Source organism: Parasteatoda tepidariorum, chromosome 12, assembly GCF_982258835.1.
Source record: "Parasteatoda tepidariorum strain Cologne lab strain chromosome 12, Ptep-v5.0, whole genome shotgun sequence".
Classification (NCBI taxonomy): domain Eukaryota; kingdom Metazoa; phylum Arthropoda; class Arachnida; order Araneae; family Theridiidae; genus Parasteatoda; species Parasteatoda tepidariorum.
In genome coordinates this window covers 58,096,334-58,108,893 of record NC_141766.1, presented here as the reverse complement: position 1 = coordinate 58,108,893, position 12,560 = coordinate 58,096,334, and the positions used below count along the sequence as shown (strand labels likewise).

Here is a 12,560-nt window from a genome sequence, read left to right as displayed (position 1 = left end):
TTTTTATTAAAATTATATTTTTTAATATAAAAATGCATTTTGAAAATATAAGAATGAATAAAACATAATTGATATGTAAAATACAAATTTTTTACATTGATAACAGGAAAAAGACTTCTAAAAATAACCTGAAGCACAAAATTTAGAAAAGATCTTCACATTTTAGAACTAGAAACAGGACTTTTTTAAAAAAAAAATTTTTTTTTTATTTCTCGGGAACAATTTGAACGATTTCACTTAAATTTTTTATTTATTTTGCAATGCAAAATTATTGCATTTTTTGAAATGATGTAAAAAAATGTATACCTTACAATTCAAATTTTTTCGATTATTATTAAATAAAATTATAAAAAAATAATAAATGTTTACTAAAAGTTATTTTTTTGCATAGAATTTTCTTTGGATAAACGGATTTTATAATTGTGTGCAAAATTTTTTCAATTCGCTTAAAAAATACTCGAGATATGGTAAAAAAAAGTTAACAGTTAAAATAATATTAAGAGATCCAAACTATTGAGTTCATGTTTCCTAAATTGCGCATATTTTGGGCTCAAAAATCCGAATCCTGCGTAAAAAGGATAAGTTCATTGAAAGTAAGTGCATTTTTGTTTCTGATTTCGTTACTTAAAATAACGTCTGCGCTAATTAATTAACATATTCGAGGACTCTCCTTTGAACCATTAAGATTGAGTTCTGAAACGATAAGATCTGATCATCAAAAATTAACTAGATAAAACTAAGTTTCTCAAACGTTTTATCTTAATTTGTTCAATATTTATGTTATTTAACTAATTAAAATTCAGAATGCTGTTTTGATAACGCTCAATTTTATTTTAAATATTTTTAGAGACATTATGCGAGACGGCCCTGCATCATGACACTACCTTAAATTTGGTGACTATTTTGTTTCGATGTTTTTGCAAGAACCGAATGATGCACAAATATTTAAATATTATGTATTGCTGTTTATTTTAAGTAATATAGATTCACAGTGGTGATTCAGTAATACAGATTCAAAATGAAAGAATTTTAATTTATTGAAAATTGAGTTTTTTTTTCTTCAAGTATTATTTCCGTATCGTGATCCGTGGCAGAATAATCACCAAGTCTTGGAAACTTCCGGGTAGTGCCCTGCAAGAAACTAAAAAAGCATCACCGAAAGGGACCAAATCGAAAGGTATAAATCGTATCACCCCCAGGCAAACATCTACATGTTTTTTTTTTTTTTTTTTTTTTAATTTGCAAGTTTAAAATCTATTTGGCACCCTGGCGAATGTAGTTGTCGCGACAGATCACGATACGGAAATATCCCCCAAGTACTTATATAAATACTAAAAGTAAATTATTAAAAAATAGACGGTGTTTTTTATAGAAAAAAAAAGCAAGTTTAACAGGCTGAATCTTCCCATTTAATTCAGTATATGGACAGAAGCTACTAGACACTTTCTATTTTATTTCTTTCTAATCTAATGCTCTACAGCTCACAAATTCTATTTATTTTATTAATTAATTATTATTATATTAATCAATTTAGTTCTACATTATATTAAAAAATACATTTTGAAAACTATGTTAAAATGAAAGAAAAACGTATACTCATTATTTACTATTACTAAACCATTAGTACTAAAACATGTGGGACAGTAATGGTAAAAAAAAATAATGTAGAAACAGTCCCAGATGAAGTAGATTTCTTTCAACCCTAGTAGAAGAAACTCTTTTTTAATTGCATAATTTCTCTTTATGATTCAACTGAAAGGCTTAGAGCAAGATATGGTAAACCACATTTTTAAATTGTTCAGGAAGGCGTTTATGATTAAAAAAAAAATTAAAAAAAACATCACGATTTCTATGTCAGTAGGTAAATGTTTCGTAGTAGAAATTCCGAGTACCTATTCGAAAAAAATTCTGACAAATCGTCTGAAGCAAAAATGCTACCTTTAGAAAAACCATGATTTCTTCCAGCTCTTCAAAACATTAAAAATCTATTTGAAAGTAAATTAAAATTTTATCCAGATTTTATTGAATATAAATAAATAAAATCACATTTAATAAATTTTTGTAAATAGTTTTCAGAATCTTAGGATGCGAAGTTAGGGGAACTATAGGTATAAACATAAACTGATTGATATTTGCTAGTCTCAGATGGAACAAATTTTTGTACCATCTATGTTATGCATACAATAATTTTTTTTTTGTACCTTTGGAAAAGGATTTGAATTTGATGTACTGAGAAGGTATAAATATATCTATTGTAATTATTATTTATGTTAAAAATCGTTGAGCGTCCAGGATGTCGGTCGATTAAAATATAAAAACTGGTTTCTTTAAAGACAGATGTTCAGAATTGTTTTAACAAAAGAGCATAAGCATAAAAATTTATATGAAAAGAAAAAAAAAATTTGAAAAATAATGAAAATCTTTAAAATTAATTTGAATTTATTATCAGAGAGAAAAATTTTCCCATGCCGGGAATCGAACCCGGGCCGCGTGGGTGAAAGCCACGAATCCTAACCACTAGACCACATGGGATCTATTTGAGAAGTGAAAAATATATAATAAATCTTATTTAATAAATTTTATATCATGTGATGACTCATTTTAAGTGACATGTCTGTGAAAAATGAATACACATTTTTACAATTTCTTCATTAGAAAAACACTGAACAAATTTTATTTAAAGTAGCATAAATAATCGCTATCATTTAATTAATGTTCAATCCGTGCATTTCAATTTTATTAATTTTAGAAATTTTTTTCTAAAATTAATCTCTTACTCATTGAAATTTTTTTTAACTATGCGTCTCTTATAAAAAAATGTTTAAAAAACTGACGAGCCATTTTAAGTGAAATGTCTGTGGAAAACGAATATACATTTCTGCATTTTCTTGATAGGAAAAAGACTGAAAATTGATATTTCAAAAGTGTATGTTTGTTAACTGAACCAATTCTTTTTAAAACTGTCTAATTAATCATTACCACTTATTGAATGTTCAATCTGTGCCTTTCAATTTTATTTATTTCGATGTTCACTGAATTTTTTTTTTTTTAAAGTGTAACTATGTGTCTCCTACAGAATATTTTTAAAAAATTGATTACAGACTATGCTGAAACAGTAACCTAAAAATTAAATCATAAATTCTGTCTGATTTATCTTTTGCAGTTTTGTTTTAAAGAACTTGGGAGTTAGGGAATTTGACAACAATATGAAGCAGACATTTTTAAAAGAAAATTTGCGACACATTTTTTACAAATTCAAATATTTTTAATGGCGCCATCTAGAAAACTTTTAACAAAGTGTAACATTTGAATTGGAATGCGATATCAAGATTTTACAATGTATTTGGTGGCGCCATCTATGAAGTTTAATGTTAAGCGAATAAATCAAACTTTAATATTGGAAACGTATTTTTTGAATAAGTATTCAATGAAAATGCATTGCATATTAAATACTTTGGCTAAAGAAGGTTAGATGTAAAGATGATATGATTTAAAATATTTAAAAGGCACTTTATAGGATTCATATTTATAACTTATAAGTCAGACTCAATTATGAATTCAACAAACTTTTATTTTTGCTACTTTTGTCACTAGTGTTTGAATTGCATTTTTCATTAAATAAATAAAAAAAAAATTTTTTTCGAGATATAGCGAAGAAATAAAACATTGTAATTGTTATGATAAAATTATTAATTAAAATTTAATAGCATTAAATTAAAGACTAAAAGTAGGTTTTGCCAGTTTTTAAAGCCTTAGCACGGTATTACGGGGCCCGAGTCTAATAAGTAAATTATGATCCTATTCATCATAAAATTTTTTTCATCTTTTCAAAATTAAAGAATTATTAAGCCAATAATGTCAGCTAGCTATTGTTTAGTAAATAGTTTTCGGACAAACCGATTTAAATACATTGAAGATTTAAACTTCAAACTTGTGTCAACATGAGAGCTATTGTGTGTAAAATTAAGTAATAAAAACTATAAGAAAAACATTTTGCTAGTTTTAGTTGATTAATTATAGTATGAAATACCTTTGTAGTGTATTTACCGCTCCCCCACCAGAATTATTACTGTGATAGAATTCGATGAACGGATACCCCTAGTTGATTCATTTCACTTGTCGTGAGAAGCCGGGAGCGCTGTTTTAAGATCACCGTACTTTTGAGTGCTGATCGTTAGGGCTGTATTAAGTTCACGGTTGCTCTTGTGTTGCCTTTAGCTGTCGAGTGAATAGGTTGTACATTGTGTGTGATCGAGACTAAGTAGCAAAAGCGCGAGGAGGTGGATAATGTCGTAGTCACAAGTAACAAGTCAACTGTTCAATGTGAACCATACATCGAAGTAGGCGTGTTTAAATCGAAGTGAGAGTTTCTGTCAAGGCAGGCTTGCTTACATCACGTCCGGGTCACCAATGTGAGGATAGCAGTTATCGACGACAATCTATGAAAAGGTACCCCGCCATAGAATATTGTTAACATGTCTTATATACTAGTGAATTGGAATTATATTTTTGTACTGGTAGATAGACTTTCAACAGATTTAAATGATTATAATTTTAGATTATGTTATAATTGATGAAATTTAACTTGTTTGACATTGGGTTATGAAGAGTACATTGAATAAGATTTTGAAAACTTTAAATTATATTTTATGAACAACCAGAGGTGAAGCTAGGATTTACAGCGAACTTAATTTTTGCATCCCCGTGCAGTATGGTGTAGGACTTAAAAGAGGGCTTTTTCGATACCATTTTAAATTTTAGATAACGTAAAAAATTAAAACCAAAAAACTTGGTTTTTTTTTCTTTCAAATTTTACAATTTTGCAACTTTCCATAATGTTTAATAAGACAAACGTGATAATTTCATAAATTTTCACTCGATTTGGTTTAAAACTCAGCAATTTATGTTATTAATGAAGTTTCCATTACACTTAGATGTTTTTGCCTGTGTTTATTGTTTCCGATTGCGCATTTTTTCTAAAGAAATTTTTCATTCAGTATGCCACCAATTTGTTTAAAACATAGTATAAACTACAAATGTAACTACTATTTGAAGTTATTAATATCCATTTGTCTGTTTTTTAAATTTTTGACAATTTGTTGTTGTAATAATTTCTTTGTTTTTGTGTAATTATGGTTATAAGAATGATCCAAATCGATTTTCATAAGTTTAATCTGTAATAAAATTACATTTTAAAAATATAAAAACTGACAAGATAGAGTTTTAAATTACTGATTCAAAACCATAAATTGTATATTTTTATTGTTTTAAAGTTTTGAGGAAAATTTCGTACAAATTATAAAAATTATCAAGCGCTATTTCTTTTAATCTAATAATCTTCTTTATTTACCACTTTTTTTTTAAAGATATTGTGCTGCCGAATAATACAATAATTACCCAAAGTTTTTTAAGTATAAAATGCATTTTTTTAAAATGAAAGTTTATTAAACTGCGTACTTATAAAAATGACTTAATCTCCCCTCTCAATTTTTTAGCCCAATTTTCGAACGCTACAAACTGCATAAACCTATAGTCTTTCTTAATTTCATTTGGTTGTTTCTAAAAGTTTGTGCACCTGAATTTACCTTGTGTTCAGATTTACCCCTTAATTTTGTTTTTAATAGTATTTATAATCTTTAAAACAGAAAACACAATTGCTTTTTGAATGAAAGTTTATTCAACTTCATATTTATAAAAATAACTTGTATATACATACAAGAAAAATATTTACATATTCACATTAAGATATATTACACTGTGATATTCTTTCAAAGATTCAATTACAAAGTCCCTCAGCAAAGCATTTTTGGCATTTGAAACATTTTCCATAAAAAAAACCAGTCAAATACCATATCACAAAATAGACGCAATTAGATCACAGAAAAATAAGCTATATACAAATGTTTCAAGCAATTGATTAGTTTTAATCACACTATCCATTCAATTATAATTACATAGGAAACTTTTTCAAATATTTACAGTGATACAGTGTGATCCTAGTATGTAAATATTTGGTTTGATATAATTCATTCCATATGACTAAGTTTGACTGTAACAATAATTGCGGTTTGCATTAGAAAAAATAAGTAGTAAAGTTTTTTTCTTTTTTTGTTGTAATGTCAATGAAATACAATGTGTATTCCAAAAATGAGCAACAATCAATTTTAAACAAATGATAGGAGATAAAAATGTATGGTTTGCTGTGTTCTAGAATTCTAGCTGTTTGTAGCGCTGGAGAAACTAGATGCTTATTTTTAAAACGTTTCGAAATTTGTCGACATATGGCATTAGTACCTGAGAAAACTGGAAAACATTGTTTTGAAAATGATCAACATTTACGCAACAACGTTCGCAAGTCTGATGACAAAATTAACAGACGTCTTAGCAAATATATGAGTTGAAATTGTCTGACATGCAGCAGAGAGCATTGCTTATAGTTTCTCTGTCATGTCGCCCTCTGTTGACCAATTTTGTAACTAGCTTTGAAATTTGGCATGAAAAAGATCTGGTTTATTAGTAGAACGTAGAAAATCGTACAATTCTATCTCCTTCTGTTATTTTAAATTGGTTTTTCAAATCTTCCGCCATTTTTGTAATCGGTTTGAGGATTGAAAGTTTTAGCATATGTATTATATTTGTGCTTGTTGTAGCTAGTAGCATTGTCTTACAAATTTTAAATAAATTTTTCTCGGAATTTATGCGTTTTGCGCTTACAGCTTTTATTTTATAATTATTAACAGTCATCAATAGTTGGAGATTACATTTGGCGAAATTTATAGAAATAATATTATTAATTAAGAAGGGAGACTTTCCTAATTATCATTTTTATTTAATTTTAGCGAAAGAGATTCTGTGTGCAACAGGCGATGAATTTCACCAGTGAAAAATACATGACATAAGATATGGGAACTTGCTGAAAAATTTCTATATTTCTAGCATCAATAAATATCATGCACATTTCATTGGCATTCACAATACATTTTGCCAAAGGTACGAAAAAAGATACATGAATTTGCTGAAAGGTTTTTTATTCTGCTGTTAATCTTATCTAAATTTTAGTGTCAATCACGATAGAATCAATCATGTAGTGAGAACCACCAAAAAATTATTTCAGATATGTGGACTTGCTAATAGGTTACTGCATTTCTGATATGAAACTTGCACACATTTAACCTGGTGTTGATTATATATTTCACCATTGAGTTGTACATAAAAATGATTTCAGATACATGGAAAATGATACCAGACATTTGATTGACAATGATTGACATTTTGTTCCTCAATATTATACACAATTGATTGGTGCTTAGATAAATTTTTCTGTTACACTCGATGAAATTAACGTGACAAAAAAATGAGTTTAGGTACATAGATTATTAAGTTACCAGATTTCATTATTTTTATATAAGTTTCGCATTACTGGCGAAACTTATAATCTCTTTAGGGAATATGAGTAACTTCACTTTACTGGCAAAATGTATCACCTCTTTAGGGAATATGAGTAACTTCACTTTACTGGCAAAATGTATCACCTCTTTAAGGAATATGAGTAACTTCACTTTACTGGCAAAATTTATCACCTCTTTAGGGATTTTAGGAAAATCGTTTAAAAGTGTTATACAGCCATCAAAAATGATATTCTAATGAAATTTTTATACAATGCATGGAACTAAGTAAAATAATTAATAGTGAAAAATATAAGATGTATTAAAGAACTTGAAAGTGTTTACTATAAGTCCATGTTCAACACTTATTTTAGGAATTATTTCACATTTAGAGTATCTTGTAGATCAAACTTATTGCACCCATTTACTAGTTTAAAATTATGGATTGAAAAATTGTAGAAGACATATAGAGATCACTTAGTATTAACAATCACTAGGAACATGAATTTCATCTAAACAACGTGATAGATTTCAGGCTTCAAATTTGATGATTGCGTGGTAAAGGTTTTTTCTGCCTGTTTTTGGAATAAACTTGCCTTGCATAATGTTTTCTTCAGAAAATGTTGGAGAGTATTTTTCTCTGAAAATAGAAATTTGGTAACAGTGAGCAAAACATAAATATTGCAAAGTTTATGAAATAAATATGTTAATAAATACAGAGCCTGACCAAATTATTAGACACACTCTAAGATTCTATGTAAAATCTTAATGATCAGGTAATACTATACAGCTTTATTGTTTTTAACCGACTGAAACCGGTTTGCACTTGCTTACGTTAGTGTATCAATTGGTTAAATTAGACACTATATAATATAAATTTGACGATAGGATAAATTAGACGATATATTATATAAATATAGAATATTTATTACATCAAGCATTATATCAGTATATTATAATAATTAGATCAAATTCTTAGACGCACTGTAGTGTTTTAATAATTACATGATTTGTACGAGTTTATACGCAATACTTTTATATTTAAACATAAATGGGATGGGTTTTTATTCAGGAGATTTTTAATATATTTCCTATTTATATTTATTTTTAACGTATTGCATTACAATGTTAACCCATTGATCCAGGAGCGTAAACAAATGCAAACCGGTTTCATACGAGTAAAAACAATACAGTTGTATAGTATACTTGATAGTATTACCTGATAATTATAATTTTACATAGAATCTTATAGTGCGTACTGTATATAAATTCTGATAATTTTTTTGTTGTTGGAATAATCGGAAATACGAAGAACCACGTAAAACATTCAGAGATTATGAATATATTCATATTTTGTGTATGTAACGCAAATATATTGCAATCTTAATATGGAATGATATTGATGCAATATCATGTTTTGCATCGCAGAAAATGTGAACAAGTGAAAATACAAAGAACCACATGAGAGATTTATAGATTATGACTACTTCCTATACTGTAAGACACTTTTGAGTCAGTTGAATCATGGTATCATTCCAATGCATTACAATCAAGTTTTTAACAGTACCACTGTACTTCCTAAACTTGATAATACAGTTTTATTTGAATGGAAACATGGTTCAATTTAACCTCTTTTTGACAAATTTGCATGGATTATGATTCAATTCTATGTTGAACTGGTTTTTTGAATTGGTTGCAAGTGGATATTGTATAAAATCTATGGCAAATCTTACGATGGCTAAAATTACTATTGGAAATAATAAATTAAATAAAACTCGTACTTTTCATGACCATTGATGAAAAAAACAAAACAATTGAAGATGTCATTTAACTATTACTGGCATGAACCTTAAAACACATACATTTGATTTTGAGGTACCTAATTTATGATAGAAAAAATAGTGATATCAACTTTTGTTAAAAGGCAAAACCAGAAAGCGTTATTAATACAGTATCACTGAAATACTGCATTTAAATCAAGTATCTGTATTCAAGTTTGTGACTTATCATTCTCAATTTTAACATTATTTACGTTGCACTTGAGCTGCACAATGGGCTATTGCTGACGGTTTGGGAAACATCCCTAAGTATGACCGGAAGACATGCCATCACAATTTTGATCCTCAGCAGAGGGGATGGCACCCGCGCTTCGGTAGCCCGATGACCTGCTCGTGAAGTCGAGCTCCTTACAATACCGATACCGCGCACCCTCGGTTCCTACGCTGGCTGATTAAAGTGGTCACCCCCTGGCTTACTGACCTCTGCTAGTGATGCTTGAATACAGTGTTCTAGTGGGAATCCTATCTTTGCGATCAGTCCACTATGTGAATGTTTATAAAGTAAAATAAAATTTCTTTCTAATTATTCTCCAAAAAGTTCCAAAATAGGTTCAAAATTATAAGGATAAAGAATTATGTGATACAAACTTAAACTAAAACAAAATTGATTTCATAAAATTATAGTTTCAAGATTGGAAAACCTTCGTATTGCAAAAGTTTAGATTTTAGATGTTATTTGGAGATCATAAGACAAAAAAAAAAAAATTCTTCTTACCTTTTGGGTGTGAAGTTTGGTTTTGGATTTTAATTTGTTGAGTTAGCATTCGATGTCTGATTCCAATAAAACAAATTATTGCTCCAAATAATGCCAAAATTATGCTCAAAATCCAAAAAGTCCTTTCTCTGAGCTTATAAGCTGAAAGGAAAAAAATAATACATACATAAAAACAATCAAAATAATTTATACGTATATCAACAAAAACAAACATATTGTTAAATAAGTAATATCGTTTATAAAATCATTTATCTATTATTGACTGTTAATTGTAATCCTCACTTTAAAAAGTTTTGGTTGATAGCTGCCCCCATTTTCGGTGTTGAAGTAAATTAAATACTTTTTTTAAGTACATAACTGAAGTTATCGTTACAAAAATATTTAAAAATTATAAAATAACAATTGTTTGAAAGAATTTGTGCTTATATATTACTAAAAATGAGTTTGGTATTTAGACGAAACGATTTTGCAATGAAGCTATAGAATTGATATCAATGCACTTGAAAATATGTGTAATAAATAAACAAAAAAGAATAAATAAACGATACTATAACTGGGAAACAGTAAATAAAAAATGTGACTATGTGCACTATAAGAAAAATTTAGTTTATTTCAACATCAAAATTGGGGGCAATAATACACCAAATTGTTTTACAATGTAGAGTATAACGTTTTCCCTATTTGTTTTTTTGTTTTTGTTCATTTACGTCGCACTAGAGCTGCACAATGGGCTATTGGCGACGGTCTGGGAAACATCCCTGAGGATCCGAAGACATGCCATCACAATTTTGATCCTCCTCAGAGGGGATGGCACCCCCGCTTCGGTAGCCCGACGACCTGCACGCGAAGTCGAGCACTTTACGCTAGAGTAGTTTAACGAGGACCAATACCGCACACCCTCGGTCCCTACGCAGACTGATCCAAGTGGCCACCCACCCGCACACTGACCGCAGTCAGTGATGCTTGACTTCGGTGATCTGCTGGGAACCGTGTCTTAACGATCAGTCCACTGCGGGACAACATTTTCCCTAAGGATTTAAGATTCAAACGTCTTTTTTTTCGTGTCAAATTGCAAAAAATATATATTGAAAATTGATTGTTTATAAAAATAACTACTTAAATTGAGAATTGGACTACTTCTTTAAAATTATATGTATGACTCCAGCGTCTGAAATCCTTACTTTTTTTTTCTTTCCCCCCTACAAGTTTGAACAAGTTGTTCAGTTTGAATCGAAATTTTTTGTACTTCAGTTAGTCTTTTGTTTTTGTACTTTCCTTGCTATTCAAAAAAAGAAGAAACAAAAAATCGAAATTTCATTTCATAGGTGTGTATGATTCAATGGTCTAAAAAGAAATTTTTTTTTAATACATATGACCTGAAATTTTATTATTTTAGTACAATGTCTATTGTATTCTAGATTTAAGAAAAAAAAAGCTTTTTATCTTTTCTCTTAAGAAAAGAATTAAAATTGTTCATTAAAAAATTCTGGGAGATCTTACGTCTACGTTCTTCAAAAAATAAGTTACCTATATATATATATATATATATATATATATATATATATATATATATATATATATATATATATATATATATATATATATATATATATATATATATATATATATATATATATATATATATATATATATATATATATATATATATATATATATATATATATATATATATATATATATATATATATATATTGTTGAACAGGCAATCCAATTTCGAGCTTACGCCTAGCAATGTTTAACTTCGTAGCCTCGCATTTGTGAACCCTATCCAGAAGACAAGGAAACTCTTGGATCCAGTATTGGGTGAAATTTGCTTTCGTGGAGCACTTTTTTATGGAACTGTCCCGCACTTGCGTTACATAAAGAAGAAAGCCAGGAAAACTTTCATCGGTTTGTCAGATGGCAAGGTGACTCTAACCCATAATCTGTCTACTATTGAGAATATTTTACGTCGGCACTGTGGTCGGTATCGGTCGGAATTCCCATCGACCAGCCATCGCTGGCATTCGAACCCGGGTTACTTCATTGTGAGGCGAGGGCTCAATCCCCTGAGCCACCGTGCTCAAAAGTTACTTTTTAGGAAATTTCGATCCATGAGAAAATCTTTTGAGTTCATTTATTTTAAATTACTCAGGTATTTAAAAAAAAAAGAACAGAAAAACTAGTTCTTGCTTTGTTCAGTTTTAAATAAATAATTTTTAATTTAATGAATTAAATAAAATAATTAAATTTTTAATTTATGAAATTTAATTAAATTAAATAAAAAAATTTTAATTCACCTGAAAAATATTTATTTAAAACTAAAATTTTTAATTAACGGGAAAAAAAGTTTTTAAATAAATAATTACAAATATTAATCCAAAGTATGATAAATATTCTCCACTACTTTATTGTAAAAATAAACTAATTTTTCAATATATGAGATTTTTCCTTTATTTTAATTAAAGAGAACAGCTAGGAAACTTTTAAAAAATTATAAAAAAAAAAAGCCAATACGCTAAAATAGGTGCTGACTAGTAATTACCAAATTATCACGTCGTAATGCTGACAATCGTTTTTTTTGTCTTGAATTCAATAGCCTCTTTTTCAATGTTTTTTAAG

At 28.4% G+C, this 12,560-nt stretch overlaps 1 protein-coding gene and 1 non-coding gene across 3 annotated transcripts in view; both read right to left on the bottom strand.

Annotated features, from left to right (window-relative positions):
* Positions 1 to 2,460: 2,460 nt before the first annotated feature.
* On the bottom strand, positions 2,461 to 2,532 carry TRNAE-UUC (transfer RNA glutamic acid (anticodon UUC)). Its single transcript has one exon. It is a non-coding gene; the product is annotated as a tRNA-Glu (tRNA).
* Positions 2,533 to 5,654: 3,122 nt separating this feature from the next.
* The window catches only part of LOC107453510 (uncharacterized), a 30,771-nt gene continuing 23,865 nt past the window's right edge, over positions 5,655 to 12,560 (bottom strand). Inside the window, exons 8-10 of one of the 2 annotated variants that reach the window (XR_015430892.1) lie at positions 9,939 to 10,079; positions 7,565 to 8,025; positions 5,655 to 7,515 (exon numbers count right to left, since the gene is read on the bottom strand). Coding sequence is in view for 1 of the 2 variants with exons in the window: in XM_016070378.5 (XP_015925864.1) it covers positions 7,898 to 8,025; positions 9,939 to 10,079 (269 nt within the window). In the remaining variant the exon portion in view is untranslated. Of the gene's footprint in view, positions 8,026 to 9,938; positions 10,080 to 12,560 lie in introns of both variants that reach the window. The other variant, XM_016070378.5, reaches the window with a different exon arrangement.